Source organism: Pan troglodytes, chromosome 9, assembly GCF_028858775.2.
Source record: "Pan troglodytes isolate AG18354 chromosome 9, NHGRI_mPanTro3-v2.0_pri, whole genome shotgun sequence".
Classification (NCBI taxonomy): Eukaryota; Metazoa; Chordata; class Mammalia; order Primates; family Hominidae; genus Pan; species Pan troglodytes.
Window position 1 is genome coordinate 118,796,486 of NC_072407.2, and position 23,396 is coordinate 118,819,881.

General features: G+C 45.1%; 1 protein-coding gene across 12 annotated transcripts in view; it reads right to left on the reverse strand.

The window, feature by feature from the left end:
* The window catches only part of SIK3 (SIK family kinase 3), a 252,127-nt gene that overhangs the window by 7,902 nt on the left and 220,829 nt on the right, over positions 1 to 23,396 (reverse strand). For 2 of the 12 annotated variants that reach the window (XM_016922031.4, XM_016922038.3), the window contains 14 exons: positions 22,973 to 23,083; positions 22,586 to 22,729; positions 22,094 to 22,171; positions 21,878 to 21,987; positions 20,623 to 20,776; positions 20,201 to 20,356; positions 17,046 to 17,116; positions 14,660 to 14,803; positions 10,387 to 10,537; positions 8,916 to 9,041; positions 8,555 to 8,640; positions 7,988 to 8,097; positions 5,969 to 6,308; positions 4,514 to 5,403 (listed from right to left, as the gene is read on the reverse strand). In XM_016922031.4, the coding sequence (XP_016777520.3) occupies positions 4,514 to 5,403; positions 5,969 to 6,308; positions 7,988 to 8,097; positions 8,555 to 8,640; positions 8,916 to 9,041; positions 10,387 to 10,537; positions 14,660 to 14,803; positions 17,046 to 17,116; positions 20,201 to 20,356; positions 20,623 to 20,776; positions 21,878 to 21,987; positions 22,094 to 22,171; positions 22,586 to 22,729; positions 22,973 to 23,083 (2,671 nt within the window). Of the gene's footprint in view, positions 1 to 4,513; positions 5,404 to 5,968; positions 6,309 to 7,987; positions 8,098 to 8,554; positions 8,641 to 8,915; positions 9,042 to 10,386; positions 10,538 to 14,034; positions 14,119 to 14,659; positions 14,804 to 17,045; positions 17,117 to 20,200; positions 20,357 to 20,622; positions 20,777 to 21,877; positions 21,988 to 22,093; positions 22,172 to 22,585; positions 22,730 to 22,972; positions 23,084 to 23,396 lie in introns of those variants that run through there. The other 10 variants (XM_016922034.4, XR_010147689.1, XR_010147688.1 and 7 more) reach the window with 10 other exon arrangements.

Genomic DNA, 23,396 nt, shown 5'->3' on the forward strand with positions numbered 1-23,396 from the left:
ATATGACATTCAGGATCAAATCTTTGGCAACCCTTTATACCAATTCAGCAGCTACCAAAGTCATGGAGGAAAGACGCTTCCCAAGAGCTACATGCTCGAATATTTATCAAACTAAAGCTAAGAGAGTGCAGAGGTGGGATGATCGTCCGATCACACAAGGGGAAAAATGCACAAACGGACACAATGCGCACCACCCACCTTCCCGGGGAACTTTGGGGCAACTTGCACAATTCTCTATTGAATCTGTCAATGTTGACTCGTCCTTACTCACTTACTGGGTTTTGAGAGAAAAGGGGAGCAATGACGTGACTGCATACTCCCCTTAAAGGTTCTGGGGTAACCCCTCCCACTCTGTCAGCATTTTACTGCTCTATGAGGCCTGAGTAATAAAGCTGAGGCTGACTGAGCTCAGAGAAGAGGATGTGGTTTTCTTTGTGAGTTCCAGTTGGTAATCTCATGGTGTAGATTGGTTATGCTGCTGTATTTATTTGCAAAGTCAAAAAGATCAAGTGTGTGTACCACTATAGAAGAAAGACAAACCTTGTTTTTCCTTCTAGGGTGGCAGGCAGGGAGATTACAAACAGCATGGGGCATGTGAAATCCTGACACTTCTACAAATTGGGAAGAAACCTTTGGCATGCTGCCTGCTTAGTGCTCTCACAGTGCCTGGCCTCATACTGGCTGGTGGCAAATCGCCATCAAGGAAATAGGTAACCATGGACACTGATAAGATGGCATCTAATTTTCCTTTACTAATACCAATATGGCTGGGTGTGGTGGCTCGTGCCTGTAATACCAGCATTTTGGGAGGCCAAGAAGGGAGGATTGTTTGAGCCCAGGAGTTCAAGATCAGCCCCAGCGACATAGCAAGACCCCATCTATACCAAAGGAAAAAAAAAATTAGCTGGGTGTAGTGGCACGCGCCTGTAGTCCCAGCTGCTCAGGAGGTTGAGGTGGGAGGACTGCTTGAGCCCAGGTCGAGGCTGCAGTGAACCGTGGTTGCACCACTGCACTCTAGCCTAGGTGACAGAGCAAGACCCTGACTCAAAAAGTAACTAAATAACACCAACAATCCCTGTTCATCTACCCTTAAGAAATGCTAAGAAGATCACACTAGCTCTGCTCTTCTCAGTCATACTTCTTGCAGCACTCAGTACCTAGCACTTCATAGCAAAGCTGTTTATGAGCTTGTTTTACATCCCCTAGTAGAGTAGAAGCTCCCTGAGGACAGGTTATCCTTTCATCTCTGCGTTCTCACAGCACCTACAGTAGAGTCTTGTGCAACACAGTTGAGATGGAGGGACCATTAAAAGAAACAGCAGGCATTCCTTCCTGGCAAAAAGGTTGAGAAGAGTGAGCTCCCCCACTTGCCTGCAGAGTGGTGGGGGCACAGCATTATAAGCCTTTCGTGACAGAAGTGAACAGCAAATTATCTGATGATTTTTTCAGTAAAGTAAAAATGTAAGCTCTGGAGTTTTTAAAAGAAACCTGAAAGCCAGGCATGGTGGCTCATGCCTATAATCCCAGCACTTTGTGAGGCCGAGGTGGTTGGATCACTTGAAGTCAGGAGTTCAAGACCAGCCTGGCCAACATGGTGAAACCCCGTCTCTACAAAAAAAATTAGCCGGGTGTGGTAGTGCACACCTGTAATCCTAGCTACTTAGGAGGCTGAGGCAGGAGAATCGCTTGAACCCAGGAGGGGGAGGTTGCAGTGAGCCGAGATCGTGCCACTGCACTCCAGCGTGGGTGACAGTGTGAGACTCTGCCAAAAAAAAAAAAAAAAAAAAAAAAAAAAACTTGAGTTTTTTTCACAGTACAGCTGAATCTAGACGATGCATTTTAGAAAACCTCTGTCCTTAGCTTCTACTAATGCCTTCATGTACGCTGTACTTCAAACCAGCCAAGCCTGCTGCTGTCCTTGGAAAATTCCTTGAGACGGTCTCACCCATTGTTCTTTTCTCTTGCTTCTCCTCTAGATCCAAATGGCAAACCTTCTTCATCCACCAGGACCCAACCCACAGGCTACTTATTGCTGGAAACCTACGTTGTTCCTTGGATTGAAGTAATCTCTCCCTCCTCTGGTGCGCCCACAGCACTTGCACCAACAGTGGGTACTCAACAGACTAGCGTGCCTGCCGAAGAAGGGGTCCTCTGACAATCAGGGGACAATGGGGAATTATGCTCTCCAGACTTTGTACACACAGAAGTCACACAGGAAGGAAGGTAAAGAGAAACTAGAGAAAATAATTTTTGAAGAAAAACATTTCAGGAAGTATTGAAAGTACACGGTAACTCAGCCTGGGGCAGGGGTGGAGGGCAGCAGCACTGTTTGCTGCAGCTATGCTCCTTCCTCAGTGCCCTGCACACCCGGGACTTGCTCGGTGAGCATCTCTCGTGTCAGTGACAGCTAGTGTGAGTACTCTTATGTTCAGCTGCCACTGACTACCTCTTGACTTTGGGGACAAGTTACTTAATCTCTGTGCCTCCGCTGTTTCACTGGTAAATGGGAATAAGAGTTGGTTATTCTAGGGTTGTAGGATTGTTGTAAGGATTAAATGAATCCGTATGTGAACAGCATTTGGTGCCTGGCACATGGAAGGCACAACAGAAATGTGAGCTCAGCCGGGCGTGGTGACTCACACCTGTAATCCCAGCACTTTGGGAGGCCAAGGCGTGCGGATCACGAGGTCAGGAGATCAAGACCATCCTGGCTAACACGGTGAAACCCTGTCTCTACTAAAAATACAAAAAATTAGCCGGGCGTGGTGGCGGGCGCCTGTAGTCCCAGCTACTCGGGAGGCTGAGGCAGGAGAATGGCATGAACGTGGGAGGCAGAGCTTGCAGTGAGCTGAGATCGCACCACTGCACTCCAGCCTGGGTGACAGAGCAACACTCCATCTCAAAAAAAAAAAAAAAGAAAACGTGAGCTCATCTCCTTTTCATGCCAACTATAGTGTGCTAATCTGCTGGAAGCTTCCATTTGCAGGGGAATCTTTTCCACAACATCCCCATACCATTATCCCACCTCTGTTAGAAAGCTCCCAGGCTGCTAAGGCAGCCTGTTCTGGAGAGTTCTTATAAAGGTCTTCCACAGGGTGTTGAAATTTGCTGCAACTTCTATCTTGATCTTGGTTCTGCCCCATAATATGAACCCAGAAAAATCTAATCCCTTCTTCCATCTAACAAGCGTGATGTTTCTCTTAGTTTTTCCTCCCAATCCTAAATACCCTCAGGTCTGTTAACCATTCCACCTATGACCTGGTTCTGAAAGCTCCCACCCTCCTATGTCTACTAAGAATACAGCAGCCACAGGTGAACATAGTACATCTCACTGGGGCCAATCTCTCAGCTGGATGACACCCATCTGTTCAAAAGGTCAGGATTGAATTGGCATTTCAGGCAACAATTCCCCCCTAAGAGCGCATAATGAGTACAACCTGGCACCACCAAGGCGTTTTCACAGACACCGCTTTACAGCAAGGCCTTCTCTACTGCTCTGTGCTGCAGGACCGAATTCCCCCTGGAGCTGAGTTTTCAGCACTGACTTTAAATGACAGGGCAGGAGATGCAGGGAGTTCCGGGGAGGGAAGGATGGAAGAAACTGCTCAGTCTCAGGGTTGTACAGTTTACAGATAAATTGCTTTTTATTCCCTTGGATGGCAATGGTGAGGAGTGGTAAATTGCAAGATTCCTGATTTTGTCTAGGATGAATGCCGTGATGCTAATGGAACTATATTTTCTAAGTATAACTTACTAATTGCAATCCTGATCTCCTTCAGAATGATAATGAATATACTCATTAATTATAAAGTGGTACAAAACGAAATGATAATGGGGCCCCTTATGATGCTGTAATATTCTGCATTTAGCTCACTAATAAAACGACCAGAGTAATAATACCTCACATTTATGCACTGAACTCATACATTTCAGATGATCTGAATGTGCCTCTCTCTCTCATGCAAACATTACGTAGAAACAAACACATATATACATGTTTTCATCTCCACAGATACTCCGTAAGATACTCCATTGTTCCTCCAACACCTTCTTCACAGATGAGGAAAATCAGAATCAGAGGGATTAAATGACAAAGTTATCGTATTTATGATAGCTGCAAGAGCAGAATTAAGGTGCTCTGACTCTTCTTCCCACACTATTTACACTAAATTATGTTGGGCTGACTTTTTTTCTATTGCACAAGTTTAAAGTTAGCTGTTTGGATGGCAGTCAAGAATTTCTGGATTCCAAGAAACTGTGGTATGAATAAGGGAAATGGATCATCTATCTTATTGACTAAGTGTTAATTTTGTATCATGGTCCTTTGATTTTGAAAATGGACCCCTTGCCCACCAATACCCACTTCCTACATGCTTCTCCCCAAGAAGGTCCTGAAGCTCAGAAATTCTTTTTTTCTTAGGAACACAGAATACTAGCTGAAAAAAGATAACATTACTGAGTAAGTTGATTAGGGCAGACTGGCCCAGGACTTCCACTGTGAGGAGACACTTACCTCTGCTGGGCACCTGATTTTTACTGAATGCAGCAGTCGGCTGATGACCATAGGGATGTATCCCCAATTCTTGGGCATGACTCACAGTTCCTAGCAAAGATTCAGGGTCCCCAGGTCCACCGGTACTCAAGAGCAGAGGGCTGTCATGGCAACCTTTGGTCAATGTACTTGAACTCTTACTGTCTTGGAAGCCATCCTTGGCCCCCTCACACGAGCAGTCCTCCTCCATGCTCTCTGAATGCATCAGTGCCGGCTGGTGAGCATACCCGTGGGGCGGGGTGGGTGAGGAAGCCTGTGAGACACATTCTTGTGCCCTGATTTGTAGCAGATGCTGGGGGCTGGTGTGATGGTGATAAGAGTCAGCATTTTGATAAGATAAAGCCTGGCGCTCTGTCATGCTCTGTCCCCCAAGGCTGGGAGCCAGACTCCCCGCATCCCCTTGGTTCATGTGCCTGAACAGTTCCTGGTATTCTTGCTGTTGCTGCTGTTGCTGCTGCTGCTGCCGTTGTTGCTGCTGCCTTTTAATGAGCTGTGCAAACTCTGTTGGGGGCAGCCGGATGTCCGAGTGGCCGGTGAGCGAATGCCGGGGAGAAAGCAGTCCTTGAAGGATGTGGGGTACCTGCTGGTGTCTTGTATAGTCTGGCGGCGTGGGAGACAGCAGGGCCTGCTGTAGTGCCGACGTGGTATAGTGTGGCGGCTGCTGATGTGCACTGGGAGGGAAGGTGGGGAATTGGTCAAGTGGAGGGACTTTCAGGGCTTGGGTTGGAGAGAACCCCACTCCTGTTGAAGGGCTGTAGCTGCTGGGGGAACCCCGGGACTGGTCCGAAAACAGATGGGGGTGTAAATGCGGCTGGTCGTAGTTAGCAGGGGAGAACCGATTCACGTTCAAGCTGCAGACACAAAAGGGAGTACCAGACATCCATGTAACAAGTACTAGACTTCCCGGGAACAGCTCCTCCTCCTCAGTAGGGAGAACCCACTGGTACAGAGAACTGTGGTGTGACAGAGAAGTGGCAGATGTATGCATTGTCCCTATTTATTCCATTATTGGCTTGTCCAGTAACCTCCAAGGGACTGAGGGCACTGCGTGGGTAATAGATCTAGCTCATCTTGAAGGAAGCAACTTCAAGATGCTCCCTTCAAGAAAAGGGGAACTGGAATTTTTATACATTCCTCTAACAGGCCATTTTCTTCTTTGCAAGCAAATAATAAGGTAGCAAATAATAAGGTAGCTTTCCCATCTTCCACCTCAGTCTCATTAGAATTTTAACACTGGGTCAATAAAAAGCTGACAAGTTCATTCCAAACCCAGCATCCTGATTTTAGAAAGCGTGAAACAAGAGCACAGCCTAGTCAGACCCATTCTCCTTCCCTCCTTTTCTCTCACTCTGCTAAGGGGCTTCCTCCCACCTGGATCCCATGCATAGATGGCTGGGTGACGTTAGGCAGTCTTACCTGTGAGCCTCTGCACTGTCAGCACTCAGCTGCTTGGACAAGGGACGGTGCCCATAGCTGAGGGTGGCCATCAGGTTGGTACGGTGCTGCATCTGCATCTGACCGGCACTGGGGCTGATGGAGATGCCGCGCCCACTGGAGCCTGCAGCTGTGCCTGGCATGTTGCTGAGCATGTCAACAGGCTCTTGGACTTGGATGGTGACCTGCTGTGACTGAGCAGGCTGCTGCATACCCAAGCAGGTTAGTGCCACGTTGGGAGGAGAGGAACAGTTCTCAGGTTGCTGCTGAAAGATTGCACTGCGGGAAGGTAAGCCTTGAAACTGGGAAGAAGATGCAGCCCCTGGAGAGAAAGGAACCTCAGAGTGACCAAGTGCCCAGGCCACCAGCCAGCCAGAAGTAATGAGAGCTAATGAGGATATTCAGACGACATACCAGCTAGAACAGTGCTTCTCAAACTGCACTGTGCATAGGACAAGTCTGGAGAACTTGTTAAACAGAAGATTCCTGGGTCCTATCTATATAATTCTGTTTCAAACTCTGATTCAGTAGGTCAGGATGGGCCCCTAAGAATTTGTGTTTCCAACAAGTTCCCTTAAAAGCTGGTCCATGGATTACATGGGGTAACTCGGATCTAGGCAGTGCTTCTTGAACTTTCACGTGCACACAAATGGCCTGGCATCTGGTTAAAAATGCAGACTCTAGGCCGGGCGTGGTGGCTGACACCTGTAATCCCAGCACTTGGGAGAACGAGGTGGGCGGATCATGAGGTCAGGAGTTCGAGACCAGCCTGGCCACCATGGCGAAACCCTGTCTCTACTAAAAATACAAAAATTAGCTGGGTGTGGTGGCGGGCGCCTGTAATCCCAGCTACTTGGGAGGCTGAGGCAGGAGAATCATTTGAACCCGGAGGTGGAGGTTGCAGTGAGCCGAGATCATACCACTGCACTCCAGCCTGGGTGACAGGGGGAGACTCCATCTCAAAAAAAAAAAAAAACAGACTCTAACAGGTCTGGAATATGACCTGAGATCTTACTTTTTCTCCCGATATTGGTGGCTGGGGGACCCCACTTTAAGTAGGAAGAGCCTAGAGGCCAATTCAGACTCTTCTCAAGGATCCTAGGAGACTGACTAGGGACGTAGCTCGTGGAGTGTTACTCAAGAGATCCTAAGACGGCTGACCTCTGAAGACTCACAGTCACGTTATACTTATCTTCACTCCCATCTATACGCCCACAAGAGAGGGGCCCACGTGTATAGCAGACAGCCAAACGGAGGCATGACTATAAGGAAGGTTCTGGTAGCTGCTTTTTATTTGGTAGGGCTGGAGGTTTTGTTAAAAATATTAATAATAGTAAACTTTTATTGAGAACTATTTTGTGCCAGAGACTGTTCCAAGTGTTTTACGTATATCTACATACTGTACCATAATTATCCTCAGTTGACATTTGAGAAGTAATATGGTTTGGCTCTGTGTGTACCCACCCAAATCTCATCTCGAAGTGTAGTCCCCATGTGTCAAGGGAGGGACCTGGTGGGAGGTGACTGGATCACGGGGCAGTTTCCTCCATGCTGTTCTCATGATAATGAGGGAATTCTTGAGATCTGGTTGTTTGATAAGTTTCTGGCGCTTTCCCCTGTGCAATCTCTCTCCTGCCACCATGGAAGATGAGCCTTGCTTCTCCTTCTGCCATGGTTGTTAAGTTTTCTGAGGCCTCTCCAGCCATGTGGAACTGTGAGTCAATTAAACCTCTTTCCTTTATCAATTACCCAGTCTCAGTCAGTTCTTTAGAGCAGTGTGAAATGGACTAATTCAAGAAGTCAAGTTAACTTACCCAAGGGTTTACAGCTAAGAAACTGATGGAACCAGGATGCAAACCAAAGCAGCTTGGCTCTAGAGTCCATACCCCTGAATACTATGTTATTCTGCCTTTCAAATGGTTTATGGTGCTCAAAACTGAGACCATCATTTTTTCCCATGTGGCATAAAATGAACTGTTTGGTCTGAACCTCTCCACTCACCGTGAGGCTGGATCATGGCACTGCTCATGGGGGGAGGACTATTACTGGGCTGCCTGAAGAGATGGTTGTTGGGGTGGTTGGGGGGTGGGCTTGAAGGCTGAATCCTTAACCTTAAAAATAACAAAAGAGATACACAAAGAAGCTTCCTAAGGTGACAGTACAATCTTAAGTTTCAGCCATACAACATATATCAGTGGAAACTTTTTTTTTTTACTTTGATAAGCCTCATGTTAGAAAAATATACATAAGCCATCCACCACAGTGTATTTAAGACCTATCTACATCTTGTTTGAAAAGAACTCAGCCAAAATGGCAGAGTTCATTGTGGGCCTATGTCTGCCTCCTGTATTAGATATCAGATTACTTTGCTCATGGGGCTAAGGAAATGAAGTGGCACAGGAAGTTGGGATTTCAAGAAGGCTCCTGAAATTTACAGTGGTTTCTCTCCTTTTCAAATAGATTCTTGCAAGATGAATGCTCAAGTCAGTCCATATCTCCCAGTGAGTCAAGCCAAGGGTACCATGCTATCGAGACAATGGCTTAGGCACAACACAAAATGACTCATACCTCTGGAGCTGATGGGTAAGGAGGGCTGGCTGATTTTCACATGCAGCCTGAAGAGGTGGAGATGGCTGAGGAGGACAGATAGAGTCCTAAAACATATATGGGGAAAGGAAAAAAATTATTGTGAGCTTGAAGATTACTCAGAGCTATTCTCAGGAAGGGAAGAAACAGAAAGAACTATCTGTGTCTCAGATTTATGCTTTTGTTGTTCACCAGAAGGTCTGATTACCTTTACTCAAACATGTCAACCATAAACAGACCTCAAATCCACTTTGCACTGAGTGGTCTCCTCCAAAATGCACAGGGAAATCAGCCTGAAAGCAAACTCCAAACAAGCTGGAGAAAGCAAAGAGTGAGGGCCTACTTGAATTTGTTGCTGGAGAATTTGATGGTGCTGCTCCTGCTGGTATAACATATGCTGCTGCTGGGTCTTCTCCAGGGTTCTTTCATCAATCTGCCCCCCGTACATCTTCTGCAGCTGCTCACACTCCTGAAGGGAAAGTAGTTAATACAGATGGGATGCAGCCAGACCCGCCTCATGCAGTGATTTCAGCAGATGCAGATCTGCCTCCAAGCTCTCATGGGCAGAAAGAGCCGCAAGAGAACAGTGTCCTTGATGAGCAATTAACTCATTTACCTAAGTATCTGGTGCACTAAACAGATTCACATCCTGTTCTGTATGAATGAATGGAAAACATCAAGGATGGCCTTTGTATGAGTACAAGTGTCCAATGTGAAATCTGTGTACAAAGCACATGCCATTGGAAGCTTGGTCATCAGGAAGGCAGAAAGGAAATTGGCTCTTTATAGAATCTTTATAGTACAGAAACATATAGAGGTACATTTCCTTCCTCTGAGAGTACCGTTCCATACCACCTGGAGAGAATGCCAGGTGGTAACAACGTACAGCAGGTTTAATCAAGACCCAGCATCCTAAATCATGCGCAGAGTGCCAGGCGTGCAAGGTGGCTCACGCCTGTAATCCTAGCACTTTGGGAGGCCAAGACGGGCGGATCACCTGAGGTCAGAAGTTCGAGACATAGCCTGGTCAACATGGTGAAACCCTGTCTCTACTAAAAATACAAAAATTAGCTGGCATGGTGGTGCACGCCTGTAGTCCCAGCTACCCAGGATGCTGAGGCAGGAGAATCTCTAGAACCCAGGAGGCGGACAATGCAGTGAGCTGAGATTGTGCCACTGCACTCCAGCCGGGGTGACAGAGCAAGACTTGGTCTCAAAAAAAAAAAAAAAAAAAAAAAAGTAGCACCTTCTCTGGTGGTTCCCACAGAAACCCAAGCCCAGAAATTCCTTTCCAATGAACTAGAGACAGGAGAAAAATTTAGTCCCTTCACAGGAGAAGGAAGTTTGATCCTGGGGAGGGCTGTACATAACACAAAGTAAAGAAAGTGCATTAGAAAGCTATACTTTCTTTTTCTTTTAAGACAGTCTCACTCTGTTGCCAGGATGGAGTGCAGGGGTGTGATCTTAGCTCACTACAACCTCTACCTCCCAGGTTCAAGTGATCCTCCCATCTCAGCCTCAGGAGTAGCTGGGACTATGCTAATTTTTAATCTTTTGGGGGAGAAAGGGTTTGCCATGTTGCCTAGGCTGGTCTAGAACTCCAGGGCTCAAGCAATCCTCCCACGTTGGCCTCCCAAAGTGCTGGGATTATAGGCGGGATCCACTGCGCCCGGCCCAGAAAGCTATACTTTTTTAACCTATAAAACTGCAATGTTGCTGACATAAAAGGGGTACGTTTACCACCCCAGTCCTCCTGCAATCCTGGCCTCTGTCACCCATGCTCCTCCAGGGATGCCTGCCACCTCTTCCATTACCTGCTGCAGCTGTTTGATGCTGCTGTTGTTGCCCATTTTTTCCAGGTGAGCTTTGAAGGCCTGGATGCTCGCAGCCCCATCTGAGAACCGGCGCACAGGGGAGAAACGCTCCGTAGGGAGGTGCAGAGTGTTGGAGTCCTTGTAGGTAGAGCTGAATATATGGGAAGAGAAGGTTAGAGGCTAGGACTCAGGGGCTTTGACCAAATCACACAGGGACTGCTGTTCCAGACGAACATAAAGACGGCTGGCTGCCCAGGTAGCCCTGCATATTATGCCACTTTCATGCCATTTCCAGACATCAGTCGTTTCCCTAGCCTGCTTCCCTTTAGAGGGCTCCAGGTGTACATCTTCCATCTCTACTTACCTTCGGTTGGCTTACTTTCCAAGCCTGGTGAGGTCCTGAGATCAAGTACATCCAGTTCTTATAAATATACTAGGCCAGAGAGAAAAGCTTCTCAATATCCTCCAGGCCAGACTGTACAGAAGCTCTTGCTTTTATAATCATATGTCTATCTAGTGCCTTTAGAAACCTTAAATTCACCATTTGAGCCAAAGTTTTCCCTGAGCAATGATCTCCGTATGGCCAGAGGGAAACAACAGTCTGTTTTGTGGTCAAAGGTCTGGCCTGGAACTCATAGGTTCTGTGACAGAAAATAGAAGGTGGCGATTGGGTGGGGGAAAATGAAGACTCCTGATCCTGGGATGGAGACAACAAATTCTTAAGGAATGTGGGCCTTGAGATCCTGCACGTACCTGGTCAACAAATAAGGTCACCTACTGTGAAAATCAACTTCTCAGAGCAGCAGCACTCACCCAACCTCCTAATGAAAGAGGAATCATATGGATTACCTTCAAAGACCCCACTGCTCAACTGGAACACAGCCAGAATCTTACAGAAAGAAAGAACAAGCTATTGATAAGGAATGCCTAAGACAGCATCGGGGTTAGAAGCTAACACCTACTCTTGTGACCTGATGATCAGAAAGAGATGTTTATGGGCTGAGGTAAGCAGATAAAAGACTGCCAAGGCAGCAGCATTCCAGTAGCAGATGGAAAGGATCAGGGTTTCATGTCCAGGGCAGAGATGCCATTACACTGAACTTTGGATGAAATGATGTGCTACCTTGCCAGTGATTCATTTGGGACTGAAGCAGAACCACAGCTCAGGAAGCAGGTTAACAAGCGAGTTCAAATACAATGCAGACAGCGCGGGACCAGGAGGAATCTAATGACCGTGCAGAGGTATCCAGAGAGTTCTGGCAGCAGGTGAAAGCCTTTTACCCTGTCTTTGCTAATGATGGCTTTTGTTTCAGACTCTACCTGAGGCTTGACCCAGTAGTGAGCTAATGAAATGAGCACAAACATGTATTTGGTTCAGTAACATAAAAAACAAATGAATTTGGGGGGCCACAATCCAGGAACAGGGATCATGAAGGCTGTGTTGAGAAGCATTTCCTTATAACTTGTCATTTCTGTTTCTACTTCAGGTTGAGTTAAAGCAAGTAAGTACTATTTTCTCCTAAAATTTGATTCCTATGCTTTCAATGTTTTCTGAAATGGACATGTTTCTGATCCCCTCAGAAAGCCATGTTCTTCAAGTAGCAATACAGTCTTTCTGCACAAAAATAATTCTCTCCCATCACAGAAAATCCCAGGTCCAGGTATTTCATGACTTTTTCAGAAGCTCAGGTTGTGAAGAGACTGATACCCAGGTCAGTCCAGCACAGTAACCTCAGAGGAATGGTTCTGATGCAGTTGCTCATTTGAGAAGCACTGATAAGAATCAATTGTGCTTGATTTTATTTTTATTTGCAATCACACTCAAATTCAGGATGGCCTCGCATTAGGCTGATACTCCCACACTATACTCTTCAAGGAGGGACTTGGTTCCCCACCTGGATAAAATCTATCTTGTGTTAGTTTAAAAAAATTTTTTAGTTACACTTTTTAAAACATTTTTAACCTTAAATTACACATTTCCAGAAATGAAAAGGTTGATTAGACCACTCTTCTGTTTCCATGTTGAACTTCATCTCTTCTACCCCAGAAGGATAGCTATATATACTGTTCTTTAATCATTTCCTCCAGAAAATGAAAGGAATTCAAGAACCCATCCAGGCCACCCGTATTCCATGTTTTATAGCCTTGGAAAGTTTCTCATTTCCCCTGAAGACTGGCTTTAATCTCTTTTGCTGCATATTTGTATAGTGATCCCATCAAGACATGCTGGGTTTGCACAAATGCCCCATCTTATGCAATTTGCCACTCATAAAACATCATTTTCTTCCAATTCGAACAGGCTTGGCCACAGGCAACCCTCAAAACACCAAAAAGGTTCACATGAAAACAGACAGCAGATAGATTTCCAGCAGGCAAGGCCTTGACAATGACTCTAGGCAGGGTGGATATCACACAGACAGAGCTGTGGTCCAGTGTGGACCTCCTTGAGTAACAAATGTCAACAGAATATAGGGTCTGTGATAAAGCCTGACTCTGGAAATGTGACGATCTTCATGTTCCCCTCATAAGAAGACCTCCTGAGGAACACCTAGAATTCAAGGATACCTAAAGGACTTCAGCTAAACAACAGACTCAGACAAGGGCTGAAACATTAAGTGTCAGGCTGTGGAGGAAGGGAAGAAGGAGACAAGGAGAAAAGAAGGAATAAAGGGTGTATTAGATACCAGTGTAGAGCTTGAAGTTATGAGAAATCACAGGAAACGTATAGGGGAGGAGAAGGCAGCTCTCCAGTAATCACTCAAAGTGCTCTTTATTTATTTATTTATTGAGACGGAGTCTCACTCTGTCCCCCAGGCTGGAGGGCAGTGGCATGATCTCGGCTCACTGCAACGTCTGCCTCCCGGGTTCAAGCAATTCTCCTGCCTCAGCTTCCCGAGTAGCTGGGACTACAGACGCCCACCGCCACACCCGGCTAATTTTTGTATTTTTAGTAGAGACGGGGTTTCGCCATATTGGCCAGGCTGGTCTTGAACTCCTGACCTTGTGATCCACCCGCCTCGGCCTCCCAAAGTGCTGGGATTGCAGGCGTGAACCACTGCGCCTGGCCTCAAAGTGCTCTTTAGTGTGTACGAACACTGTAAGTCCTGAGAGACTTTCATTAGAAAAAGCCTGTCTTTCTGTGCCATCAGAGTTTTATTTGAGAATTGTCATTCTTGCTACTCCTAACAGACCATTTTTACCAAGTTACTCATAGTCATTTATGAAAGCTTATCTTCCTTCTTTTAGGGTTCCAACGTGGCACTAATTATGTCTCACTCTGCTCAGAGTTCACTTGCCTCTGCTGATTATGTTGATGCCAAATGGGTAACCAGCCTCAATAAAAAAAATGTGTCAAGCTTGCCAGTGCAAGCTGGCTGCAAGATTTCATTACACCACATATATAAACCTAATTTCCTTGGAATCTGATTGCTTTTCAACCTTCCCAAGGCTGCTTTTCAGTGTCCTCCCCAAAAGACAGAAATAAAATACGCTCTAGCAACTGGTGGCGGCTTTGAACGTGTGGGCCATGAGCTTGGGGATAGCTTCGGAGTGGCCAAGACTGAGATTTTTAGTCATCAAGATATTCACAGAAGATAATCATCTTCTTCAACTAGCAAAGTGTCATTCCGCAGCTGCTTCCAGGCTTACTTGGAGTCAATGAAGTTTTCTTGGTCAGGAAGGTTAAACTTGCTTTTATTTCTTCAAGAGAATGGATTATAACCATAACCGAACCTAGCAAAAGATTTTTGCCATCAGAATATTGAAAGAATGACCTCTTAAATACATCGCTCAAGAGGATCTCTGCTCTACTATTCACAAGGGGCTTTGTCTTCATTTCCAGGCTGGTGGTTCAATGGTAACACGATATGAAATGCTCATTCTTTTGAAGGTGATGGATTATTAAAGGTCAAGTCTATCGATATGGCTAAAAATCTTCCTGTTTCCAGGTGGCCTTCTGAGAGTTTCACTTTCTTGCAGGTCTCAAGTTCAATTTTATCTATGAATCAACATCTAGAATCATGGGAATCAAATGCAGACAATAAACAGGTCTGCAAGGTAATGGGAGAGAGGAATCTCGCATTGCTCCAGGGCGCAGTAAAAAACCTTTGCCCTGTGCATTGCTTACTGCAAGGAGCTGAGAAGATGTGAGTTCAGGATGACAGCTGGCTTCTATTTAAAGCCACGATGCTAGTCACCGTCGCTGTGAGACTAATCAGAAGGGTGCCTGTCCGATGAGCCTCAAGGAGCTCGCACAGCTCATGTGGCTACTCACCGATGCTGATCAGGTACCAGGTGAGGAGGCCAGACCCGGGAACGGAAAGGCTGCTGTCCTAGCTGCCGTTGTAGGTCCGGTGGGATCTCAGCTGTAGGGTTGGTCATGGCCAGTGTATGTCTTTTGGACCTATTTGCCAAGTACCTGCAACAAGCAGGAGCACATTTCATAGTAAAAAAGACAGACAGGAATATTCCTCCACAAGAAGCATTAGAAGTTAATCCAAAGCACTCAATGAAATAGTGCCAGAGCTCACGAAGGGCTTGATGGCAAACAGATCCCTGACTGGATGGAAGTGAAACATGTCTAACTGGCCAACAAAAGTTGGCTTGACAATGAAGTGGCTGAATTTTGAACCTAAGAATAGCCATTGAAGAGAAGAGAGAAAGTAGATCTAGCTCACAAAGATGAGATCACTTTTCCTTGCTTCATTCTACTCGGTAGAAGAATTTATTTTCTCCATGTTAATTTATTCATCTTTTCCCTCCAAATTTCCAAAATACAAGTCAGAGGAAATGAGCCCTAAGGACTATTCCTAGAGATGAACCTGGGGAGATATTCAGAAGGACTCTGTGCATGTCTCTCGATCTCACAGGCCCCAGGTTTGAGACTTTCTTCACTACAGGTCACAGAAAACTGATTCTTCCATTTGAGGATAAATGAATTCCAAAACCACCCTTTCCCTCTCGCTTGGTGACTATAACTCAATCATCAGAGAAGAAAAACTGATGTTGTCCTTGGGGAACCAACATTCTGTAGAGGATGAAGAAATAAAACCACATGAAATGTTTAGTTAGGGAGGGAAAAAGCAAGGCAAAAAATAAAAACAGAAGAGTCTCAAAAGACGAAGAGTTCCCAAACTGATGGCTTTTATTCGGAAGATCTTTCAGACCCAGCACTTAGTTAATACCATCAATAAGATATTGTCCCTCTTTGTCTGGTGGATGACTTCCTCCACCGCTGCTGCTCTTCTGGAGGCATGAATAAAAGAGGCACTACACCTTTTTTATTACATCAAAACTGATGGGCATTATACCCTTGAAATGTTGGTCTAAAGAAGAAAGAAGGTAGACCGGGAGGAAGGAAAGTCTAAGACAAAGAAGATAAAATATTGCTGTCTCTTTTAAGGTAGAAAGGCAGTAAATTTCCTGATTTCTCATTTCTTCATGACCCAGTAGGGCCCATTTGTAACCTTATATACCCTCTTATCAGCAAACTATAGAAACAACAGCATCAAGGGAAAAAAAAAGTTACCACAATTTTCCTTCTATTGGCCAAGCTGTAGAAGGAGCTGGCCCACCTGCCAACACCCCTGTTTGCCATGGTTTTCTTTCCACATAGGACCAGCTGCTTTCTGAATAGCAGCTCTCATACAGAGCTACTGGGGACAGGATGAGAGTCCTAGCCAGCAACTGTCAGGTTCTTAAAAAATGGTCTCATTTCATTCTTAACTATCTTGCCCCTTTCAGCTAAAATCAGTTAACAGACTGTAGAGTAATCAGTGTTATGTGAACTTGCCAAAGAGTAAGCCATTAATGTTTTAATAACCATTGGATAAAGACACCCAAAGTTCCCCAAAAGCCCATGAAAACCATTTTATTTCAACTTCCCTCAAAGGAAAAAACATATAATCTTGAAGAACACCTGTATTTCTGGGAAAATACATGCTGGATTCTGGTGAAACCCCCTCCCCGGATAATAAGAAAATCAACTCCCACAAGGGGGCATGCATGGAGCTGAGGACCAGGGCTAATGGAACTGAGGCCAAATGAACAGTACAGCATGCCTGATGGTCACTGCCGTTCTCTGTGAGTTAGGCATCTCTCAACAAGGTTTTGTAAACAATGGATATTTGCATCTGTCCCTGGCCCGAATCCCATATTCTCTTTTTCAATATCTCTTTGTTGGTACAAGGGGGTGGAAGAAGCACACAGCAAACAGTACAAGAGGTATTCATTCTCCTGGAAAGGAAAAGTCCATGCCAGAGGTCCATGGCCAGACTAGCTAGGATCACTGTCATCCCACATCTCCAATTCCTTTTCAGTAAACAGTTCTTGGCAGGTACGAGCAGGCTTTGTGCCTTGTGAATACTATCAGAGTTGCAATATGAAGGCAGGGGACAAGGAAGAAGGAGGGAGGAAAGAAAAAGTTCTTATGGTTATTGCTGTCACTTAGGGGACTTCCAATGGTGCTTACAGAAATGACATTTTCTGGGTAGTCTTCTGTTACTTCCATGTGGGGTGGAACATGCCATCTGGCTTGAGCAAAGAGACCACACAAATGTTGAAGCTGCACTGTACCACCTCCTTGGGCAGAGGTGACCTTTCGCTGGTTGCAGGGGAGCCTGCCCAGGGGCTTCTGCAAGCACTGCCAGATGTCACATTACCTCTGCACAGCTTCCTGGTCTGGCTCCCCGTCCGAGCTCTCCTCGTCCACAGGGGTAACTGCTGGCACTGCCTGAAGAGAGACAGGAAGGAAAAGCTCAAGGTGGCAGCTTATTCTGTCATGCCTCTTACTCTAGTAATTGGGCTTGGGGCAGGACTTTCTGTTAACTTTCTTATTTACAGAACTTTTCTAGACTCCTGGGTTATACAGGATTTTCATATACCTATTTTTCCATTTTTACCTTGCTTAGGTAATACTAATTAGAATTTCTTCCTCTTATTTATCTTCATTCATTCATTTATTAATCTAACAAATAGCCAAATGCTTACTGTTACAGGATAAAATGTGAATTTACAGACATAGACCTTGCCCTCATTTTACAGTCTAGTAGAGGATAGAGACAAGTAAACAATTACAAAATAGCATGATCAAGTCTTCTAATGGGGGTGCTTGGGAATTAAGGAAGGCATCCTGGAGGAGGTAGCACCTAGCAGGAACCTGAAGGATGCACAGGAGCTGGTCAGGCAAAGAGGGACAGGAGTTACAGGTTTCCAGGCAGAAGAAAAGAGAAGGCCTGTAGGTGTTTGAGGACCCGAAAATACAGTAGAAGATTGTTTACCTGAAATGTCTAGGACTTGACCTGTTGTTTCATATTAATGTGATTTCCAGAGTTTAAATGTCTTAACTCCAGGAAAGCATAGTGAATTACTGAAATTACATTTTAGTACATAAGATACAATTGTGTAGTATCAATTCACTGCTTTAAAATAGTTGTTACTCGCCAAAACATGTGAGTGAAATGAGAACCACCACAATGCTTGTATCACTGTGACTTTCCCATCTGCATCCTTGCTAGCTACCCATAGCCTGGGTGCCCACATCATCATCATGCCACAGTCACTAGAACAAAAATCACACTTCAATTATTATAAAAGAGCATTTTACAAAATGGATAATTACAAAACAAAACAAAACAAAACAAAACACTCCTGGAATAATTTTGTCTGAAAGCTCCCAGGGTTCCTGGATCCCTTACCACAGTTCTACAAGGGTGGAGTGAACAGGGTGAGGCAGGAAGTGGCTGTAGATGAGGCAGGAGAGGAACGCTGTGGCCAGTGACAAACGGTCTTGAATAACACACTAAGAAGTTTGAGGAAGAACAGTGGTGAATCACTAAAGGATTTTAAGCAGGGGCATGATGTTATAAAGATTTATATTTGCAAAAGCCAGCTTACTCTAGCTGCAGTGTGAAAAGGGCTGGTGGCAGGGATCAGGGGACATGACTGGAAGCAAAGAAGTCAGTTAGGATGCCATGGTGTTCGTCTACACAATGGATGACAGTGACCTGAGTTAAGGAAAGGAAAGTGGAGAGGATGTTTCATTCACAGGCACTGGACAACTGACTTGATACGGCAAATAAGAAAGACAAGAGTTAAAGATAAAATTCACATCCCTAGCTTGTGTAACCCGGAGAATGACAGTGCCATTCACTGTCACCCAAGAGGAGGAGCAGGTTTTACTGAGTCATGGTAAGTTCATTTGGGACATGTTGAATTAAAGTTGTGAATACTTGTGGAATAACCAACTAAATCTATCCCATAGGCAGTCATGTACACGTATGTGTAGAACTCAGGGGAGCATTCTGGGCTGGAGAATCAGAGAGTAACTGAAATTACGGGAGTGGACAAACTCATCCAGAGAGAGTACATCAAAGGACATGGGAATAGGGCCTAGGATAAAACTCTGGGTTTTGCCAACCTCAAGGAACAAGCAGAAAGGAAATGTGAAAAGGAGAGGTGGGGGAAAACACAGGGAATGTGGTGCCACAGACACCAAGAACAGAAAATATTTCAAGGAAAAAAGAAGTCAACAGTGATTAATACAGTTGGGACGTCCAAAAAGATAAAAGGTTAAAAATGTCCACTGGATTTATCAACAAGAACTTGTTAGTGACCTGGGCAAAAACAGTTACAGTAGACACAGTAAGTCACCCCACGTCCCATAAAGCTGACCATGATCCTTCCAAACCTGTCTTGCCCATCTCTGAATGCCTCTGCCACCTAATTTTCCATGTTATTACTGTGGTACTTAATCACATATGATCTTGTACTATTATTCAAATACTTCACATATGTTGATCTTGTCAGTGATGCCAAGGGCTATGATATATAATTCTTTCATTACTGAAAGTGTGGCCCATGGACCCATGCCCACAAACTGTTTTGTTACCAATTCATGATAAGGTAAGTACAGAAATCAACAAAAGGCTTTCAGAAACTTTTAGCAATTTAAAAAAATAAATAAAGAGACACTTTTAGCAATTTAACAGAGTAATTTTGTCTGTTGAACTCAATAAAAAATGCCTTGTATTTTATATGTGTTTAAATTTTCACTGTTCTAATGTTTCACTTTTACTATATTTTACAAGGGATTAACCCATGATGGATTAAAGGAGGGAAAAGGGTCCTCAAAGCAGCACTGCCCTTAAAACATCTCCAAGGGTGATGGATATATTTACTACCCAATCTTATGGTACTATGAGATTGAATGAATAAATGAATGAATGAATAACCTATGACAGGAAAATAAACAGAACCCAAGGGAGAAAAAAAATCTCTGAATGTGACTATCATATGAAGGACATGTGACTAAGATAACTGACTCGGCTAAAGCTGTGGGAGCAAATCATCAAGTGATCCAGGTTATGCCAAACATGTGAGGTGTGTTTATCAATGGAGAAAGCATTAGTGAAAAGGCAATTTTGGAAGCCAGTCTAGAAACCAATTAATTTAAGGGCACTTTGGCCTTCTGGCAGGGAAAGGTTGCCTGGGAGAAGGCTCTGAGTTAGGCTGCTACCTGCCCCAAGCTGGCAGGAGTGCAGCTGGACTTAACCAGGGTACCTGTGAGCGCCCATTGAGGAAAAAGCTCTCCAGGAGTGGAGTTCAATGTAGAAATAACTTGGCTAAGTAAGTAAGTTCGCCAAAAACAAAGTGTGGAAAACTCTACTGGCCTGAAGAAAATGGGCTGGAGCATCCTAAGTTTGGAGAAAAAGGAAATTCAGACATGTAGGTTGGCCCTGGGTTCCCAACCCCAGGCTCACAACCTTTTTATCAAAAGCCTCTGAGACAGTGAATTGGGCTCTGTGCTGCTACTCACTGGTGTCATGGTGACAAGCGGAGAGGGTCCCCGTGGGCGCTTCAGCAGCTGCTGGGCATGCAGTTGGATGTTGGCTCCTCCATCTGATGCCCTCCGGCCAAGGGGGCCCATTCCATTCAACAGCTGTAGCGTGGGCGGCTGTAGGAGAGACTGCTCCTGCCAGGAACAGAGTGGGGAGGACGGACCATGAGATGAGGGGAAGGCGGGGAGAAAGGGGCAAGCCACTCATCTGTGGAAATTAAGGGAGCCATGGGTCATGACAGAGACTAGAGGACGCTTCCCGCTCACCCGAGCTACTTTGCAAGATAAATCATCTTTCTCTATAAGTAAACCCTTAAGTCCTAGGGAAGGTGCCTCATAGCCTCTCAAAGGAAGCTCAAGTTTGTTTCTTCTGGAGCCAGCCCTCTTCCATGTCTAGGTACCTTGTACTCAAGTTGCCCGGTTGGTTGCAAATTTTGCATAGGCAACAGGTTGTGCATGAAGTTCACATTAGGGGCCACCTGCAGGAATGGAGCCTGGGGGTTGACTCCAGGAAAGCCAGGTAGGAGCTTCTGCAGATCTTCCATAACTTCCGTGCTGATACGAAACAGAATGACAGAGAAGTTTAGTTAACATTCTTACTCAAAAGTGCTTATATCCCAAAATTGATGGCATTGCTATGTTCAGTACAACTTATTTTATTTTCTTCCTGAATTTATGTTTCTCTTTAAGATCCTAAAGCAAAGCAAAAGCCTAAAGTGTGGAATTTAACTCTCTGCTCCTTTACTATTTGGGACGAAGGATTGCTATTCTTTATTGGCCATTCATGTAAAACCAACAGCTCTGAGCCAAGAGGAAATAGTGGCACCAGTCCAGTTCAGGTTTTCAAATCCTGGAGGTGAACACCAAGTTTCTGGAGAACATGGGCCATCCACTAAGATAATGGCTGCCTGAAGTAGCAACTGATTCACCAGGGAAAGAATGCAATTACTCTTGTCAGTGCTGATAGGACAGATAAGTACTAGATGTACAGGGCTATCTTGCTACAATGATAGGTTTTACAGCATACTTTACAGTAAGACATCTTTCCACTAACAGAGCGACTCAGGGCTCCACCCCTTTAAAGCTATCTCAGTCTGTGGAGCCAGAATGTTCCCCTATTGCCTATTTGATCATAGGCTGAGAACAAGAGACATAAAGCAAGCACATCAGCAGGCATGGGAGTCTTTTTTGGAAATTCACTAGAAGAAAAGAGATATTTATAAGAAAACCAGCTTTGCCCTGATTTGACCTCTCAGGAGAATTCTTGCCACAACCTTCTCTTCCTACTCAGCAAAGAAAATATCCAGAAAAGAGGTAAGGCTATTTTAATGTTGAGAGTCTTCAACTGTGGAACAAAAATGGGGCGAGCTGGCCTTCAGTCCATTTTTTCCAGTGTGCAGGCAGCAGGGAACATCATGAAAGACTATTTTGGGAAAACACTTTGGGAAACTGTTGTTATTGGATTTTGGATCCTTATTCATTTAAATTTTAATTGTCTACATACATAAATTACATCATATCATTTGTCCACTTGGCCACTGGATTAGATCTCCTCTGGGGATACAATGTAGTAGGAAATGTGCCATGGTAGACACTGAAAGTCAGGTGACAATTCTTTGCCCCAGTGTTAGTGAGGGCTGTTGGCCGGATACTCACCGTGGGTCAGCCACACCCACTGTGTGCCTCCTCATTGACAAATAGCGCACCAATGCTTCCGGGGAAGGCTCTTCACCCTCATCACTGTCCAAATTCAGTGTCCCATCCGGCTGAGGTGGAGGGAAACACCATTGAGTTAGAAATCAGAAGGAAGGGAAGCAAGGATATGGCAAAGAAAGTGGTTTCAGCTGACAGCTCCCACAGGTTGCTACTTGCCTCCACAATTTGGTTCTCTGGGTTGATCAGCTGCACCTGGGGAACGCTGATGTTCATAGCAGTACCTGCCTGCTCCGCCTGGAAAGCAGTACATACATATACACACATACCTTTAACACTAGAGAGAAATAATGAGTCTTTCCAAGTAGTCTTGATTGCTAAAGTCTATGTTTCCCTGATTACTAAAGTTTTTGGTTCATCGGCCCTTAGAAGTCACAACAAGGAAGCATCCTGTGAAGAGGATAGCATCGCCTCATGATTTGCTATTTCTTCAAAAAAACAAAAGGCACAACTATTGTTGCTCATCCCTCCTCTCTATCAAAAAAGGTTCAGATCTTTGATTGGCCTCTGACAAAGGAAGAGATGACAAATGGGAGGAGACAGAGGTAAGGAAGAGCAAGAAACTCTCGACTTAGGGTTAGTGAGCAACAGCTAACCTTTACCCCCCTGGTGTTACTTGTCCTGAACTAGGTCACTGGAGTTATTGCCCACCTGGATATTGACTGGTGCTTGAAAGGCCAGGGCTCGGGGCATGCTAGGAAGTGCTCCGAGACGCAGGGTTTTATGTCTCTTATGTCGATCACACAGCAGGCTGTAGATTGCACTATAGTGATCATAGGCATCTGATCTTAATGACTACCAAGAGAGAAGGGAAAAGAGTACAAAACCCTGGTGAAATGGCATGTTGATGACCAGAACCCTTTCAGTAATAACATTAGCCAAAGCACCTTCTTTCCTTCTTTCCAAGGCCCAGGAAGGGGCAGAGGAAGAAAAACAGGAGGAAAAAAAAGGCCCAAGTTCCCGAGAAGGCGAAAAATGGAAAAAGCAGGTTAGAGGAACTGCTACATCCCACTTTGTTCTCCACTCCTTCGGAGATACCTGCAGTGTCTGTTCTTTGTCCAGTCCCATGTCCTCCATGGCCAAGAGGACATCCTCATTCAGGGGGTCCACCTGTCTTTCTTCCTTTAGTTGCTGGCATTCAGCTATTAACTGTAACATAAAAAGGAGGAAGCTGTCAACCCCCCAATTAACCACATCAAATGTGGCACAGCATATATAATGACCAACCTGTTCCATGCCCTCTGGCTTAGGATATTTTTGGCCTCAGACAAAGTCTAAGGAAGAGAGCCCTGAGTGATCAGCTGTAAACAGACAACAACTCACTGTTTCCTGAGCTCCCTGGCGTACCTGGGATGGCCACAGTGGGTTAAATAAAAGCATGCTACAGAAGCCACTGAATTGAGCACACTAAGACAAGAGGAAGGCGACATCCCCATGGTAGGTAAGCTGCAGAACTGCAGGC